This window comes from Podarcis filfolensis (genome assembly GCF_964270895.1).
Source record: "Podarcis filfolensis genome assembly, chromosome: 13".
NCBI classification, from domain to species: domain Eukaryota; kingdom Metazoa; phylum Chordata; class Lepidosauria; order Squamata; family Lacertidae; genus Podarcis; species Podarcis filfolensis.
Genome location: NC_139615.1, coordinates 49,781,353 through 49,800,390, shown reverse-complemented (window position 1 = coordinate 49,800,390; position 19,038 = coordinate 49,781,353). Strand labels below are relative to the sequence as shown.

At 43.1% G+C, this 19,038-nt stretch overlaps 1 protein-coding gene and 1 long non-coding RNA gene across 3 annotated transcripts; one reads left to right on the top strand and one right to left on the bottom strand.

Moving 5' to 3' along the window:
- Window positions 1–2,602: 2,602 nt before the first annotated feature.
- Window positions 2,603–6,523, top strand: LOC310748161. Its single transcript, XR_014541141.1, has 4 exons — window positions 2,603–2,904; window positions 3,077–3,292; window positions 4,501–4,759; window positions 5,407–6,523. It is a non-coding gene; the product is annotated as an uncharacterized lncRNA (long non-coding RNA).
- A 143-nt stretch (window positions 6,524–6,666) lies between these two features.
- PDCD6 (programmed cell death 6) lies at window positions 6,667–16,042 on the bottom strand. Of its 2 annotated transcripts, none has more exons than XM_083583686.1 (6): window positions 15,695–16,042; window positions 15,509–15,570; window positions 12,134–12,178; window positions 9,079–9,231; window positions 7,565–7,674; window positions 6,667–7,059 (listed from the first exon to the last, which is right to left on the bottom strand). In XM_083583686.1, exons 1-6 carry the CDS (start codon window positions 15,745–15,747, stop codon window positions 6,961–6,963), a joined length of 522 nt encoding a protein of 173 aa, XP_083439812.1. In that variant the 5' UTR covers window positions 15,748–16,042; the 3' UTR covers window positions 6,667–6,960. The 2 variants fall into 2 exon arrangements, with proteins under 2 accessions (XP_083439812.1, XP_083439811.1); XM_083583685.1 differs by having other exon boundaries at window positions 9,073–9,231; window positions 15,695–15,894.
- Window positions 16,043–19,038: the final 2,996 nt, after the last annotated feature.

The following is a 19,038-nucleotide window of genomic DNA, read 5'->3' as shown; positions in this document are numbered from 1 at the left end:
CTGCTGTCAAACAGAGGATTTAAAAACTGTTCATCTCACATTTGTGGGTATCTGGAGGGATAAATTTCAATTAACGTATCCTTCCTGTTAAAACCCATCCCACACAGAGGCAAGATCCTGAAACTTTGAGAAATTCTCTTTAAAATGGTCTGCAACATATTTAGGAATGATGAGTCTGAAGGTTGACATTTGAATGGAATTACCCCGTGACTTCAAGGTGTGACGTGTACACAGCCTTAGAGTTAAGAAAATAGAGTCCTGGAAAGGCCATGTGGTTCAACCTTGTAAGCAACCAGATATTCACAACAGAAAATATAATCTGGGGACTACAGCTGAGTACCTGCCAAGCTGACAACATCTGTGGACAAGTCAAACCAGGGAGCCAAGCCACATGTACCTGTAACTAATAATAATAATAATAATAATAATAATAATAATAATAATAATAATAATAATTCTTTGCCACTCATCTCCTCTGGGGCTCCTACCTTCAGAGTTCCTTCTCATTATCACTTGTCTCAGCAAGTCTCTCACCATCATCTGACAGGCAACCCTCTTGCAGGCCACTATAAGGCTTGCATGCAAATCAGCACTTTGTGACATCAGCTGGCAAAGAGGGGCCAGGCTGCTGGGTTGCCAGGCAGCTGAATTAATACAAATAAAATCAGGGAGGTCAAAGAGTGCTGGGATGAGGCCATGGCGGGTCAGGCCAGAGGGTGCTCTTGGGGTGTGTGGTTTTGCCTCCCTTTGTTCTGCATCTTGCTCCCCCACCCGTTCCTTTAGCTGCTTGATGGAATCATAGTATGGTAGATTTGGGAGGGACCCCAAGGGTCATCTAGTCCAACCCCTAACAATGTCAGGATCCTGCCCACAGCCAGCCCTGGCTGGGCTCCAAACTCCGACCATCTTCTTACCAGCCAGATGCACTGACCCCTTGCAATTCTGCTTGGGGTGGAGAAAGGGGACAGAGAACCATTTTGCTCTCTCTCTCTCAGAACATGGATATGAGAGCCACACCATACAGCCCTCTCAATATCTCAAGGGCCATCACAGGGAGGAGGGAGGAAGCTTGTTTTCTCCTGCTCCAGAGGCCCTCAGGACCTGAAACCATAGCTTCAAGCTACAAGAAAGGAGATTCTGACTCAACTTCAGGAAGAACTTTCTGACAGCAAGAGCTGTTTGACAGTGGGAAGAAATCCCTCAGGAGGCAGTAGACTCTCCTTCCTTGGAGGTTTTTCAGCAGAGGTGGGATGGCCATCTGCCATGGATGCTACAATTCCCAGGATCATTTAGGGGAAGACACCTGCTTTTTAGAACTGGGAGGAGAACCTGCAGCTCACTTCCCCTAATTTCCTAGGAAGCAGGAACTGGAAGCTTATGTGCTTCTAATAGGATGACTCGACAGAGCAGGACATATAAAATATTGCTCCAAAGGTTGGGACAGTTGTAGCTTTAAGAAAGATTACAGCAGAGTCCTTGCAAGATGGACTTCTCCACAGCAGGGCAGCCAGCCTTCCCAAATTGGATTCCAGAATTCTGGTAGAGAGTGATGATTGGAGGAGACTTGGAAAGCGAGTTTGAATGTTGCGGGGGGGGGGGAGGCAGTTGAGAGGAGTGGGTTCTAGAAGGGGGCACTTGGTGGGGGACCTGAAGATGGGCTGGGCAGCTATTCAGCTCAGGATCAGAAGTCCAGTCGCCATCGCCCTCATTTGACCGTGGCCAAAAAGGAACAGAGACGCAGAGAGGGACTGTGAGTCTCCTGTGGAGGCCGGGGAATGTGGCAATCCCATGGTCAGCAAAGAGGGGCTCTGCCAACTGTACAGGAACAGGATCCCCCCCCCCCAATTGTGAACCTGCTTCTTCAGAGGGAGTACAGCTCTAGCCACAGCAGACATTTGCCACCATGGTAAACACTCCATGTAGGCAAAGGCATACATTTATCAAAGTTTATAATAATGAAAGAGTAGAATCAGAGAATTCGAAGGGACCACAAGGGTCATCCACTCCAACCCCCATGCAATGCAATGGTATTTTGTCCAATGTGGGGCTTGAATCTATGACACTAAAATTAAGAGTCCCATGCTCTACTGAGCTATTCCCTCCTTCCAGTAATACTGCATTTTCCAGCACATGATTGTTGAAGGTACATATGCCAGGGAGTGGGAATTGTCCTTCAGAACTCAGTCCACTGAGGTTCAGGGCCACTTCACCATCTTGCTGTGTTTGTGGCAAATCGAGGAGTCCCCTGGAGAGAGCCTCTCGCTTCCTTGCTGGGCCCTATGCTGCCTGCTTGCACACCCAGGTGTCCTATCGTTGCAGCATTTGGTCAAACTGCGTTGTTTTGCTGCCACCCTGTGGTCTCCTCACGTCTGCAGCCAACATTAACCACTTCTGTTGTTGTTCAGACCAGGCTTGGCCTTCACCTCCTTTCAGCCCCAGTATCCTATTTTACCATTTCCTGTGGATGCCACCTCTTCTTCCTACTTTAAAATGCTCCTCAAATTATAAATTTTCTGTGAAACTTTTGCCTTAGTCCTTTAGTTTCCCCTACATACATAAACCAATCTTGAATATGCGTAGCTGTTACCATTATTTCTTCTCTCAGTCAAGATTATAGGCTTATTGGAACAGAGACTGGTTTTTCTGCTGTTTTACTCTGTAAAGTGCTGTCTATATCAATCATTAAAAAATAGCAATCTGCTACCCTCAAGCTTTTGATTTTTATAAAAAACACATTTGTCCATTAACAGGATTAAACTGAGTAACAGTCCTTTAAAACAGCCTTTTGAACAAAGCACTTTCTGCAAAATGAGCACCCACAGTGAAGAGTTTACCAAACTACAGTCTGAAGAAATTTCCAAACCAGAATCTGAGAAACAGTTAAGCAAGATATATTATTGTGAGGTGAGTATTTCTCTTGGTAATCTTTCTACTAGCATTAGTATTATAATGTTCAGTTTTTGTAATAAAAAAAAAGCACACATTGAAAAGCTCAATCTAAACAATAAAGCCTGTGATTTAAAACTTATAATTAATTCTCTATTTCATTAATGAAGTGTCAAATTTGTTTATGCAGCCATTAACAGATTTCAGAAAAGATACCAGAGATGGAGGCCAGGTCATACTTGTTCAGCCATAGCAACAACTCCCAAATTTCGACTTGCAATTCCACCGATAGCACCAGTACAAAAAATGGCAAAGCAGTGTAAACCCAAGAAGACATTTGGAAAATGCAAAGATTATCACAGTAGAGATGTCTTCAGTGAAATAATGATGGGCGGAAATACCCCAGGTAATTAGCTCAGTTACCACCATTTGCTGTTTCTCTAGTTGTACTCCAGATGGGTTTGGCTATAGCGCTTTATAGAGGCAACTGCTATGTACAGCACAATCATCCCTCCAACCTTGCCACAAAGAGTGTTGCACCACACATCACAGCAGATTCAATCCAATCCAAATTCATTTAATCTTAATTCAGATACCATGCATGCTTATGCTTTCATAATCATTTAATCCTGTCTACACTTTGTATGGCAACAGCACTTCTTTTGAATTCAATAGGACTTCGTGGGGAGTTGCCATGGTTAGGAAGCTGCTATAAAATCTATGCAGGGAAGCACAGGTTTGCATTTTGTGATTTATCTCAAACCCTAGTTTGGAAAACACCCTGCCAAAATTCTCATGGTTTTGCTTAGAGAAATACAGTCAGAGTCTCTCCTGGGAACCTGCATGTTAATGTCAAATCATAGTTTGTATTAGCATTATGTGCAAACCAGCTCTACAGCAGTCATTCCCAAATAGTGCCCTGGGAGTGTTGCTGCTATATTTTAAGAATCTATTTTCTTTAGTCTTCTAGAAGTTTGGGAAATGCTGGTCTGGAAAAGTATGATTTGGTGTGTGTGCTTAATAGCAATAGCATTTCGTCATATTTTTCAAAAAAATTTTGTAGGAGACAGTAAATGGAATCATGGGTGTCTGTCTGATGGACTTGCACTGTTACAGTCCCTACTGCAGCATGGATCAAGTACTTCGCACACACACCTACTGATTTGTACAGCTGTCAAATGAGAGGGTAAGCCTCTTCGTTTGCCATGAGTTCGAATGAACTTGCAACCATGTCTGCCCTTAAGAGTTCATTTGGCAAGATCCATCAGCCAGGCTTAGGTGGTGGAATCAATGAATGGATGAAGCAATTCAACCAATCTGCTTCTGCTTATTTCCAGTCAACTCCAGCTGTAGAAAAGCCTTCCTGCTTTACATCAACACAAAAGAGATATACAATATATCACCAACTCAACAGTAGCAAAGTACTTGGTAACAGAATGGCATGTAGTGAAGCAAGACGTTGGGATAGTATGCAAGACTCTTGTGACTCAAGAACATATCCGGATAGCATCATCTCACAGCTTCCTTCAATAAACCAACAAGCGAATTTTCCCTCTTGGTATGGTGATGGGTCTGGGAGTGGTAATCAGATGTCTGAACCTTCCTTTTCTTCAGAAAGTGGTGGACCTGGCTGGCCACAACAATTGGGCTTCCAGCAATCAAACTTTGAAGGTGATCTGAGGCCTTATCCATCCTTTGGTGGTGGTAGCTCATACAGTAATTATCAACAGCCAAATACACACCTGAATAATGTAATGGGGTGAATGTGGCAGTGACCTTACTGCCAATATCATGAGTCAGCTTCGAGGAAAGGATGCAGTTACATTGACAAGCATGCTTCTACAACTGGTTCCCCATTATCCAGACTTTCAAAGTAAGTGCATGAAGTATATTGCCATATTGTAACTTTACTGGGTTAACACAAAGGAGGCTGGGTATTATCTCCCTTAGAGAAGACCTGTGCCATAAGACAAGAACCAAGAGTTTTGAATGTCAAAGTATGTATGTATGCTTGGAGCTCTTAAGTGTGTGTGCAGTGACAGAAAATAACATAGATCTGGTTGGAAGAACAGATTTGAAGGCGGGGAGAGGAGGTCTTAATGGGAGCTGGTTGGCAGCTGGATTCAACAGTGAAAAAGCAGAGATGGGGGAGGAAAAACTGATCACATATTATCATAGCTTAGTATAACATACATGAAGTTCTTCTGTTTACAGTGCTGAACAGAAAAGAGAATTGCCCCAATTAATGTTTTGGTGGGATTTGCCTCCACTGCTGGACTTAAATGATCCTTGTCCTCTTCCTCCTTTGTGTTTTGTTTCTTTTTTGGGGGGGGGCGCTGCCAGTCCCATCTTTGACTGATTTGTGTGCCCAACACTTTTGTAAAATTTCAGTGTGGTTAGAGGTCCAAACATGTTTAGCATGGCATGTGAACATGGCTGCTATGTTCTATTGTACACAAAAACTGAAGTGGTTGTAGTCTTTAAAGGTACAGTAAACTGACAATTTTTCTTCTATCCTAGAAATTGATATTCATGCATTAGCTCAAACTCTGAGTGAAATGAATTTGCAATCAACTGAACTGGCAAGGATTGTTTCACCATAGCAGAAAGCTAATCAGCATTAGATCTTAAGAAGTAGAAAGAAAAGACATGGCTCAAATCTGTATAGCATCTGAAGCCTGCTCAAGGTAAATATTAAAGTGTTTCTGATGCATTCCTGAACTGTGGGTAGCTGTTCATATAATTAACAAAAGTACATTCTGGTAAAGCCTTTAAAGTTTCAGCACTTGCTTTTCTGTTTACTCTTACGGTAAATCATGCTTAATGCTAAGCCTTCTCTGACAAATTTACAATTAAAAATTAAATAAAAAAAAAAGCTTTTCCAGAGTCTGTGTGGCACTGCTATTTCCTCTTATTTTTATCCTCTTCTGCTCCTAGTCTGCAGGCACTGGTTTACTGTTCTTGTATACAAATCTTAATGGCACACCCATACACCCCAGTATAGTATTGTCCGTCATTCTCCATTGGACGTTGTGTGACAGTCTCCAGCTGTGGAAACCATAAATTCCATCACCTGCTTAAATGTGAGACAATATATTCTAGAGTGGAGCTAAAGTTCTGCCATTCTTCTAAAGTGAAAGAGAATGCCACTTTTCACAAATCTCAATAACATTAGCTATACTAGAGACCTGGTTTACTGTGTACGTATACTTACACGGCGTATTCAGAATCGGAAGTGCTTGGTCTCCATTACACTTAAAACATTACCAAGTTCATGAACGGACACACAAATTGACATTCATAACATTCTAAATAAGTAAGTTATTGACCCTCACTTGAATTTGTCTTAGCCATCCACTCTGTCCATCTTTTGTACTTCCTCTTATTTTCAAAGTGACTTTTCCTGATGGGTCTATTTATACCCTGTCCCATGTTCCTAACCTCACTATTCTTCTGGGCTTTGGTGGATATTGGGATTATTTTTTTGGCCACTGGGCTACCAAGGCAAACGAAGCACTCTGTAAGTTCACTACCAAAATGACAAATGTGGCCCTTCCACAACTATGGGATCTCCCGCTGCTTCTACTACCTTGCTGTATGCAGACAAATGCAGGGAGAATGAGCTGGAGCCGCTAGAGGGTAAGTGCCTCCATGCAACCAAATGTATGCATGATGTTGCCCCCAAACAAAGGAACAGAAGCATGCGTCCCTCCAAGTAACTCACAGCTGTACAGCTAAAATGCCTATGAATTTTAAATCACCCTTGATATGGACACAGGATACAAGTCAGGCTTTTTTTAATCTCTATAAAAAGGTAAACAAGGCACATGCATTGCTACGACTGTTTGGCATTTCAAAAAGTTCCAAAGCATTAATGTACATAATGCAATGCTGAGTTTTGAAGCAGCAGGTGATATTGGACATGATTATTAGTAATTATTATTATAGAGAAAAATGATATGCTTCTAAACATCCTCTCTGCAACATTTGAGAGAGTGAGAAGCTATCCACTTATGTTTTGGAATCAGGCAGCTGGCAATTCTGGTCCACATTCTAGCGCAACAGTTTTTGCTGTCATACAACACTGAAGACCATGGAGAGATACTGTTCATAAGACACTTGGATCCAGCCATCCTGGTCAGTATCATAGCGTCTGAAGACATCCGTCCATTTCTGAAAAAAACATGTTAAAACAGATTTACCTATAGATGAAACTACTGAGTTCTTCTACTGAAACATAGCTTCCATTTGTGAAACAGGAATCGAAGCTGAGCGAATGGTCAGCTGAATTACTAGAATACATAATCTAAAGGCGTATATAATCTAGAGGATTCTACTTATAAATTCCTTATTTCTACTTCTAGTCCTAGAAAAATTCTTCACTGCTTGCTGCTCATTGGAACAAAACTGCTGATGGTGAGGTCTTTAGAGCCACACTCTTACTGCTTACTATGTTAAAATAAACAGTAACTGGCATCTTCCTGAAAAATCAGATTTTACAGACAGCACAAATGAAGGTGACAAAATAAATACTGAAGAAACTGAAAAGCACTGAAAAACAAAACACTATCACTAAATTCAAATCAGCAATGGATTTTCAAATTATCTGATATATATGCTAAACTTACTGTTACTTGGTCGTTCTAAATTGTAACTATTCAACAGCCCAGTTTGTTACCTGTATGACAACACAACACTGGATGAAGTCATCAAAAGCCACTTGTCCTCTTCTTTGTCTGTCAAACTTCTGAATGAGGAGATCGTAGAATTGGTCAGATAGTCGATAACCTTGAAAGAATTGAAGGTATTCAGGAGCAAAGTAAATAAAAAATGAAAGTCTACGAGTCTTCTGTGTTATGGATTAATTAGGCAACAATATGACACCGCAACCAAAACCAAATTAATTTCATTGATGGAATGAACCAAAACCACACAAAACACCACAAAACAATACAACAAAGTCATAAAAACTACAGGAGATTCATGCAAACTCAGGACCACTTAAATTCAATAGCAAAAATGTGTTGGTAATGAAAACAAGCAGATGCTATGCTGCATGCATAGTGTGGTCACCTTACTTTCCAAATATGAAGGCAAAGGTTTATTAAAATTAGGAAAAACCAAATTAATTTCATTGATGGAATGAACAACATACTGTCTAATAAGCAATGATGGAGCCTTTGGCAGAAATTAAAAACCCTTCAGCTTTGCCCAGTCTTTTCGAAGGTCTTCAACTGTGGACCAACTCCCCATTTATGAATGCTCTATCTGCACATGACCATGCACAAGCACAGTGCTGGGATTCCAGAAGCAGATCCCAGAAATGTGGAGCGCCCTGGTGAGTCCTCTTGGCTTACAAGGAGACGCTCTTCAGAGCCCAGAATATATCCTCTGGGGAGGGTTTCCTTTGTGAGGCAGGAGGCACAGAAGGGCCTTGCAGAGGCCTCCTGCCTAAAAGCTGACATGTGGAGTAGAGTAGCAGCTGCCGCTGCTTCCCCATTTGTCAGCTGTGTAAGCTGTGATGTCCCTCCAGCTCACAGCTTTCAGTGTGCAGGGTGTAATATCCTTGATCATTCTTGAAATACTAATTCTAACAGTGCAATTCCAATAAATGCCTACTTATTGGAAGTCTTCCGAAGTTCAGTGGAGCTTATGCTGAGGTAAGTGAATAGAGGATTGTAGCTATAAATACTTCTTCTCCAGCTGTTCCTTGGTAATAACTAAACCAAGTTCTTAGACCTTTAAATAAATTAGTAAAGGTGATATGAAGCTACTTGTAAAAACTAGGAGGAAATTTTTATATTTCATTCTTGTAGTTTTTCTCAGTTAAACAATTACTCTAAAATGGTAATGTTGGGGTAGTTATTTTCAGACTTCTTCTAGAAGGACCACAACAATAACAAGCTCATTTCCTCTTTGGAATATTTCAACGTGATAAGGTTTAATCCTCAGTCTAGATCAGGGGTACTCAACCTTTTTATAACTACTGTCCACTAATGCATCTTTCTTGATGGTAAAATTTCCCTACCACCCACCAGTGCTCAATGGAAGAAGGATTCAGCTTGTGCCATAGAACCCCGTACTACCCACCTAGAATCCTGAAACGCCCACTAGTGGGTGGTAGGGACCAGGTTGACAACCCTAGATGATTGTAATACATGATCAATATAATTACAAATGAATTACCAAAACCTGTTAGTGCTTGCTTTAGTTCATGTTTGTCAATCATTCCTGAATTGTCTCTATCATACGTGCGAAAGACATTCTGCCAGTCAGATACGTATTTCCAGACTCCTGTGAATTCATTGAAGTTCACACCACCTTTGTTCTCTCTGTCAAACATGGCTGAAACAAACATTCAGAATATTAATTCATTTAAGTTACAGAATGAGACACCAATCATTCTCTATTACATTTCTGTTAAGATTAGGAGACAGGAATAACTGAAATACCTCATTAAAAAGTTTACTATATGGATTTTTACCTTTTAATGTACAGTGGTGCCCCGCAAGACGAATGCCTCGCAAGACGAAAAACCCGCTAGACGAAAGGGTTTTCTGTTTTTCGATGCGCTTTGCAAGACGAATTTCCCTATGGGCTTGCTTCGCAAGACAAAAACGTCTTGCAAGTCTTGCCGATTTTTTTCGCCCCCCCTTTTTCTAAGCCACTAAGCCGCTAATAGCCTTTTAGCCGCTAAGCCGCTAAGCCTTTAATAGCCGCTAAGCCGCTAATAGCGCTAATCCGCTAATAGGGTTGCTTCGCAAGACGAAAAAACCGCTAGACGAAGAGACTCGCGGAACGGATTGTTTTCGTCTTGCGAGGCACCACTGTAAAGAAAAACAAGGAACAGTGGTAGAAGCAGCTCTTATGTAAACTGATATGGGTTCTAAAAAGAATTCGGTATAGTCAACACTTCTCCTTGAATAAAGGTTTCTTAAAGGATGGCTCTTCTCAATGCACCAGAAGTCCACAGATTCCCAAAATGGAATCTAAAATAATATGACACAGGCAAGCAACGAGCCCATGACAAAGTGCTCACTCTTAAAAAAGTTTTCTTGGTGGGGAACACAGGATGAATACACAGGATGAATATGACCAAACAGGTTAGATCCGGTTTTAGGGCCTACTCTATGGCAGGTATTGCAGCCTAAGGAAAATCATATTTCTACGCCAACGTGTCTTAATGTAGCTCAAAGGGGCCTTGTCAGGTGGTTAGCAATCTGCTTAATAATGGTCTGGTGGAGAACATCAGATGGAACCAATGAAGTTCCATTGTGATCAGTTTGCATTACATTCCGCAGATTCAATTGCTCATATTCACTCCAACTTAAGATGCCACAATTTCAACATCATTAGAAGCGAAGGCAGCAAAGATACCATCTGGTTGCCTTTCAGCCACTATTGTCTGAGGAAGTGGACGAGGGATGAAACCAACCATGCACTCCTAGGTTCCTTGCGCATCTCTGCTTTTGAAAACTTGACTCACCTTCAGTGAATATCAGTTGTGGAATGGTGATGTCCGCTTTTGTTTTTAAAGGAGAGAGCAATTTAAAAAAAAAATCTAAATCTGGATCCTACACCTTTGGAAAATTTCTAATCTGCCATTTTAAAGCAACACTTTGCAACACACCCCGATTTGATCCCTTCCAGCCTGGTATGGAACAGAAACTGCTTTGGACATCTCCCTGGATGACCAGCACTGAAGAACAGATGGGAGAGAAAAGTGCAAACCTGATGGTTCATTTTAACTTTTCACACGTTTTCCACATCAACCATAGAATCCTTATGTGACATCACCTTGGGAGCATTCTTTTGCCGTGGCTTTGATCCTACCAGGAGGGTAGGATCCAGAGGGTGCTGTTAGATGACTTCCGTTTTACTTCATGACCTTTGGGATGCCACAAGGTTCTATTCTTTTCAATATCTACATTAGAGGTAGGAAACCTGGTGTGCTCCAGATGTCCAACTCCCATCAGCCCCAGCAACAAAATCATGGGTATAGTCACCTGGAGGTTTGGGCAGAAGTGCCATCAATATGCAGATGGCACAAAGCTTTTATCTTCTATACTCTAATCCCAAGAAGGTGGCGGAAACACTAAACAGATTTCTCCAAGCAATTTTGGTTTGGATAAGGGCACTGTCTCGAGACAGACAGATGCCAACAACCACCAAGAAACTGATACTTAAATCTCTCATTTTGCATTAGGATAATGGAGTCCTCAAGCCTGCCTGCCTTGTTCTTTCTACTGAAGGCAGTTCTTCCAGTTTTCTGCCCAAAGCCCTTTGTCAAACCTGCAGTGTTCCCTGCATGCACTGGTTGTATAGTAAACAAGTGATTTTATCAATAAAAATAGATGGATTCAGTCTCAGCTTTTGTCTCTTCACTTTCTATGAGTCGTTGGAGGGAGCAAGCAGTGTTGACACGGTGTTCAGGAAGATTTGGTCTCCATCCACAATTAACCCATGCTTCAAGATAGCTCGGCTTCAGATTTTCTTAGGAATCTGTATACACTCAACAAGGACAGTTGTTTCATCCACATTGTTCCTTGAGTTTTCTCTGTTCTTGAAGTTTATTATACTGCTCTCTGTTTGTAGTCCTCAATGTCAATCCTATAGTATGAGTGTTTCAGCTTGAGAGGATACACCTTTCAGAGCTATGCCAAGGTCAGTGGTTGCCTGCCCACTTGCCTCACCTCTGGATAATGTGGGTTGCTATTACCCATACGGTTCTCCACACACATAGACCATGAAAAAACCAACCCCCGAATGCTTACCTATAACTGGTTCTTCAACTGGTGATTTGTACCATCGCATAACCAGACTCCTCCACTGCAGCAGTCAGTAAAGGAAGAGTGGAAAGTTGGGGTCACACTGCCCTGGGGGCAGACATCCCATCAAAAATCTGCCATCTAGCTCTAGAAGTTTCAAAATTTCTATGCAACCGCAGAATCCATGTGAAAAACCACACATATGACTACTCAAAAGCAACTCAGTAAAAAAGCAAGCAATGCATTTCAAACAGGGAGTATTTTGGTCCCCGTTGCAGATATTAAACTATGTAAATAGTAATGGGCTAAGAGGGCAATGCAACTGGACGTCTTTTCAAACAAAATATTCTTCCAGTTCTCACCACTGAAACAATTTTGTTTAACTATTTTATTGACATACTACGAAACACCTAAAAATGCTGCTTGTGAGTACAACCAGCCCCCCAAATGTTAAAAGCATGATGTTATGGATCACTTACATATGATAGATCTAACAGTTGCTGGATTGAATGGAGTCCATGTTCCTAAAAGAGAATGGAAGCAAATCATTAAAATATGTGTGCAGGAAATGCTAAGTGTTATGAATTTTTGAAGATGAGAGGATAAGAACCATTAAGACACAATCAATACCGATTCTCACTCACGGTCCCCACCACCATTTCTTTTTTTTAGCTTTATACGATACAAATACTCCTTTACTAATAATTTACAAAATATTATACCATTTTAAAAACATTGCAAGGGGTTGGACTAGATGACCCTTGGATCCCTCTTCCAAGCCTACAATTCTATGATTCTACATTCTATCATTCTTACAGTATTAAAGACTGCTCCATCCCAATTCAAAAAGTAATGAATCAAGGAATACAATGTTTGCCCAACACTGCTTTGTGCAGCTCCTTAAGTCGTAAAAGCCAGCTGCTTCTCAGGATCCTTTGAACTGTTGCACAAACCCAGGACCCAGCACTAAGCAGGACTGCTGCCCCTTCAAACCAGCCAATACAGAAAGTGATTCTGCTGAGTTCAGGCAAGGAGTTCACTGGTGCACTAAGGTGATCCTGCTTAGCTAGCTAGCTAGCTAGCTTCCCTTTTAAGCCTGATCGTCCTGCAATCTTTGAGGGAAGTAGAAACTCTCAAAGGCTTATGTTGCCTTCCCTGGTAAGCCCAATTGTGGTGCAGTCTTAAAGGGAAATACACAAATGCTTGCAAAAGCCTTTGGGGGTCTTGCTCCCCCCAATAGACAGCAACACTAGTTAAGGCATGAGGAACAACCAGCAGGCCCAGGCAAGTGGTTTTAACAGAGGTGCAAGGTAGGCCATTTAGCAAGCTGCTCTGTGCAGCTCCTCCCAAGTTGTAGGGTAGGGCTTGGCACAAACTATGAAGTGAGAAGATGCAAAGGGAGGGATAAACAAATCAACCCTTCATGATCATGTTAGCTCCTTTAAACTCAACTGCTTACAATATATCAATGTAATGTGATTCCAAGCATCTGAGAATAATGACCAGGAGGTTGCTTTCATCCAACCTGTTATTTTCAAAAGCCTCCCTTTTCACACACTACTCCCAAGTTATGGCTCTGTGTCCTCATATCTTGCCAGCTATCACCTAGAGACAAGAATGCCCCTTAATACACGTTGGGTTACCTCTAGACTTGTAATATTCAAAGAATAATCAGGGGCAACAATTTTGCCCCATGCTTTCAAGGGATATTCAAGTAGGAGCATATTCATTTTAACCAGTCTTAATAATTGTGAGGTTTTTAAAAAGTTATCATTACTTATTACATATGTATACTGCCCTATACCCATAGGTTTATAATCAAAAGGGTTAGTTATGCTGGATTTTTCTGACATTAATACTTACATGAAGGAGCCTTTGCACTTCAGAGACTTTTGCTTTTTCTGCCTTATGTTGGTTATGTAACCAGTGGTTAGGTTGCAGCATATTCCCCTTATTACATACAATTTTCTATCATGAGCAACATTCACTGTTTCCCCACTGGGTACACACACAGTGGAAAGCCATAACTGGCACAGAGATGCATATGATAGCAACATAACATATCTACATGTTCTTGTGAACTTTCCTATGGAGAGGTGGTTAGGAAATCAATGTATTTCAAGAAAAAAAATACTGATGGACGGGGTGTCAATAATAAATTATTATATTATTATTACTAACATTTGTGTTTCAGAACAGTGTACTTTATTTGTTCTCCCAATAACTGTGCAAAGTTGGCTATGCTGTAAGACTGACCCACCCCACCCTCACAAAACACAAAGCATTAGGGTTATGCAAAGAACTGGGCCCCCGTCTCTCTAATCAAAGTCCAACCTCCCTTTTTGCCTTTAAAACTCTTAAGTAGCTACTTATTCTCCCCTGGCCTCCAAGGTTTGGGAAGCACCCTGTTCTGTCCACTTTTGCTAGAGATTGTTGAGCAGGCATAGGCAAATTCGGCCCTCCAGATGTTTTGGGACTACAACTCCCATCATCCCTAACAAGACCCATGGTCAGGGATGATGGGAATTGTAGTCCCAAAACATCTGGAGGGCCGAGTTTGCCTATACCTGTTGTTGGGGATATGAAACAGGACATTCTCATCAATTGCAGTGTCTCTTTGGAACGCTCTTGCCCTGGGAATGCCCACCTTTCAGCACCATTTATAAGCCTCAAGATACAGTGGTACCTCGGGTTAAGTACTTAATTCGCTCCAGAGATCCGTCTTAACCTGAAACTGTTCTTAACCTGAAGCACCACTTTAGCTAATGGGGCCTCCCGCTGCTGCCGCCCAGCCGGAGCACGATTTCTGTTCTCATCCTGAAGCAAAGTTCTTAACCCGAGGTACTATTTCTGGGTTAGTGGAGTCTGTAACCTGAAGCGTATGTAACCCGAGGTACCACTGTACGTGAGATGACTTTCCCCTGGGCTGGCCAATTTTACTTTCAGTATTGCTATTTCTTTGGGTGCCCTTTCACTATTAGGGTTGTTTCATTTATTGCACAACATGGGTGTATTCTGAATTAAAATGAGACAGGCACGGCGGGAGAAGGCCTTTTCAGTGGCTACTCCCGGGCCAAGTTGGAACATCCTCCCTAGAGAAGCTGGACTGCTTGTTCCAGCAGGGTTTGGGGAACAGACTGCTTCTACCAAAAGGGCTGCTGGCGCCCTGCTGTTTTTATTGTTTTATTGTTTTTATTGTAATAGTATGTTTTTAACAGCTAAGAGAGAGCGTTAGTTAGTTTCAATTCTAATAATGTTTGTTTTTTAAACTATTTCCCCCTGCCCCTATTATTTTTAGCTGTTTACATTTCTATCTGTACACCACCTCAAGTCCATCAGGGGAAAAGGTGAGATATAAATAAAATAAAATAAAATAATAATAATAATAATAATTTAAATCATGAGGAAATACAGCTTTAATTCTATCAGTGTTTAATTATTTTCTCAATGCTTCCTCTCTATGCTTTTAGCTGGTCTCATCTGTAAACCGCCCTGAGTCCGAGTCAGGGGGAAAAGGCTGGATATAAATAAATTTGTATAAGTATTTACTTATAATTAATATAAATAAATGGTATTATTTTTGATATTATTTATTAATATAAATTAATAATAATAATTTACAACCCCCGTAGCTTCTCTCTCTCTCTCTCTAGTTTGAATTATACATTTTTTTCCCCTTCAAATGCTTGTTTCACCCACCCACCCTCCCAGCTGTTCCCACTTCTCTCGGGAGGCCGCCCTGAGTCCCCGCCAGGGGAAAAGGCGGAGTACCACCAAATGGACGCCGGCGGCGGCGCGAGCAGCGCGGGGAGGCGCCGGCCAGGTAGGCCGCGCGACGGGCCTCGTCCACCCACCGTTGGAGAGCGCTTGCTGGAGCTCCACCTCCGAGATGACGCCGCTGCGGTCCTTGTCGACCCTGAGGCAAAACACAACGGGCAGCGGTCACCAGGGGCGCGTCGGCGAAAGGGGCGCGTCGGCCCACGCGAGTCCCCGGCCCGGGCCTCCTCCTCCGCCTCCTCCTCCCGCAGCCCCTCGCTCACCTTTGGAAGACGCCCCACAGGAAGTTGGCGTCGGCTCTCCCCATCGCCGCCATCGCCCGGGCTGGACGCGGGCGGAGGAAAGCGGCCGCTCCCTCAGGGACCTCGGGTTCCGCGTCGGCGTTGCGGAGCGAGCAGGAGCCGCTGCTTCCTCCTTCTCGGGCGGCGAGAAAGAAACGCCTCGGCGCCTCGGCTCCTCCTCAGGCCGGCGAGGAGGGCGGGAAGGAGGGAGGGAGGGAGCGCCGCCTTTCCTCGGCAGGCGCCGCCTCAAGGCGCGGGAGGGTCTTCGCTGCGCGCCTTGAGGGGGTGCCCGCGGTGCCCGCGTGGCATCTGCTCGTGGGGACGGGCGCGGGCAGGGGCGCGGCGGAGGTGCTCGGAACGAAAAGCCGCATCCGGAGGGCAGTTCGGTGCTGGTCGTCGCCTCACCTCGAAAAGGACCTTGCAGAATTAGAAAATGATCTATTATTATTATTTAATTTTTTGATTTTCAGTTTTATACATTTCAATAACTTTACAATCGTTTGAACGTTTCAAAATTCGACTGAATCCTCCCCCTTCTTTCTGCAGTTCCTTAATTTTTTTTTATATATTTTCTGCGTATTCCAAATTAACTTACTTTATTCATCTACTTTAAATATACAGTGGTACCTCTGGATGCAAAACAGGATCCGTTCCGGAGCCCCATTCGCATTCTAAAGAGAACGCAACCCACATTTGCGGGTTGCGATTCGCGGCTTCTGTGCATGCGTGTGACGTCATTTTGAGCGTATGCGCAAACGGCGAAACCCGGAAGTAACATGTTCCGTTACTTTGCAGGTTGCCGCAGAGCGCAACCCGAAAATGCTCAACCTGAAGCAAATTTAACCCAAGGTATGACACTGTACTCTTATAAAACTGCAGGTTATTACAATAATCCTGCCAATGTTTTTATCTGTTTACAGTTTATTTGTAAATATTCAATAAACCATTTCCGTTCTTTTATAAAAAGTTGGTTGTCTCACCGAAGTGATCAAGGCAGGATGGAGAGACTTCCTCTCCAGGGAAGACTGGGAGTTTGGGGCTTCTTCTTCTTGTTGTTTAGTCATTTAGTCGTGTCCGACTCTTCGTGACCCCCTGGACCAGAGCACGCCAGGCACTCCTGTCTTCCACTGCCTCCCACAGTTTGGCCAAACTCATGCTGATAGCTTCGAGAACACTGTCCAACCATCTCATCCTCTCATCTTTGACAGCATCAGGGTCTTTCCCAGGGAGTTTTCTCTTCTCATGAGGTGGCCAAAGTCTTGGAGCCTCAGCTTCAGGGCTGATTTCCTTGAGAATGGATAGGTTTGATCTTCTTGCAGTCCATGGGACTCTCAAGAGTCTCCTCCAGCACCATAATTCAAAAGCATCAATTCTTCGGCGATCAGCCTTCTTTATGGTCCAGCTTAGTTTATAGAAAAAGCGAGTGAGAGGTGGTGGCATGAGAAAGGTTTATGAAATGATGTGCGGCATGGCGGAGGCACGGAGGAAAGCATTCCTCTTTCATAACTTGGGGACATGCAGTGCAGCTGAAAGTGAGAAGATTCGGGGCAGATAAAAGAAAGGACTTCCTCTTGCATCGCATAAACTGTGGAACTCCCTCCCTCAGGAGGCAGTGATGGCCACGGCTTGGATGCCTTTAAAAGAGGACCACAGAAATTCATGGAGGAAGAAAGGGCTATCGATGGTTACTAGCCATGCTGGCTCTTCCACCGCATTCGGAGGCACCAATGCTTCTGAATACGTTGCTATAAACCACACACAGAGTGTGTTGCTCTTGTGCTCAGGTTCTGCTCGCTGGTTTCCCACAGGCATTTGGTTGGCCACTGTGGGAACAGGATGCTGGACTAGATGGGCCACTGGCCTGATCCAGCAGGCTGTTCTTATTTAGCATTTTAGCACAATGCTAAATGCGACTGGGCAGTGAGGAGATGCATCTGCACTCAGAGCAGCAGGGCAGGCAGCTGTGAAGCCTGTGCAGTTTATATCCTTCCCAATTCATAGCCATCTAAGCAGCCTTATGCCAAGTCCATCCAGCTCAGTATTGTAGACACAGGTTGGCAGGGGGCTAGCTGGAGTTTCAGGCAGGGACACTTTTGATGCTGATTGGTTTGTGTTTCTTTCATTCACTGCCACTTGGAAGTACTCATACATCTGTTTGTATTTAACTTAACCTGCTACTACAATTTCCTTTCTTACATACATAGTACAGTAACTGTATTTTGCTTTGTGTCTGGTGACCAATTTCTATTATTATTCTTAATAAAAAATAAAAAATTGTTATTCTTAATAAAAAATATATTATAAATGTAAACACTCACAAGTTTCAATGCTGTTGAGTTGGAAAATGAATGGGGTCTGAAAAGCAGTTTTTAAAAAGTTCTCTGTTTCTATAATACAGATTCAGCTCATATAGACTAAAGAATTAAGATTATTTCTTCATAGTGGCTGCTGTGACTGGGGACAAAAGGGAGATTACAGTGGTGCCTCGCAAGACGAAAATAATCCGTTCCGCGAGTCTCTTCGTCTAGCGGTTTTTTCGTCTTGCGAAGCAACCCTATTAGCGGATTAGCGCTATTAGCGGCTTAGCGGCTATTAAAGGCTTAGCGGCTTAGCGGCTAAAAGGCTATTAGCGGCTTAGTGGCTTAGAAAAAGGGGGGGAGCAAAAAAAATCGCAAGACTCGCAAGACGTTTTCGTCTTGCGAGGCAAGCCCATAGGGAAATTCGTCTTGCGAAGCGCATCGAAAAACGGAAAACCCTTTCGTCTAGCGGGTTTTTCGTCTTGCGAGGCATTCGTCTTGCGGGGCACCACTGTACTGCACTATTGTTAATAACCTGAGAGCATAGAGTCAAATCCATCTTTCCTTCTTGTTATCCCCCTCCAATGGTGAATTAAGTGCTCCATAAGGGTATTCCCCGCCCCTGGATTGGAAGCAACTATTTATCTTGCTATCATAAGACCCACTCTTTATGGTTAACACAGTATGGTCGCTCCTGAGAGTCCTACATTGCAGGGGGTTGGACTAGATGACCCTTGAGAACCCTTCCAATTCTACAGCGTTTTACACCAGTGACCATGGTGTCCTGCAATGTCTTGAGGAGTCACTGTATTACAGTGGTTCTACTCTTACCTGCAGCATAATTACCAGACACTACTGTGGAAAGTTGATTGACTCTGGGTTTTGAGCTGTGGGGTCCCACAATGGTCCATTCTATCTCATACACTATTTAAAATCTACAGTCATACCTCGGGTTGCTAACGTGATCCGTGCGAGAGGCAGGTTCACAACCCACAGCACCACGTCTGCGGATGCACGTGACGCGATTCG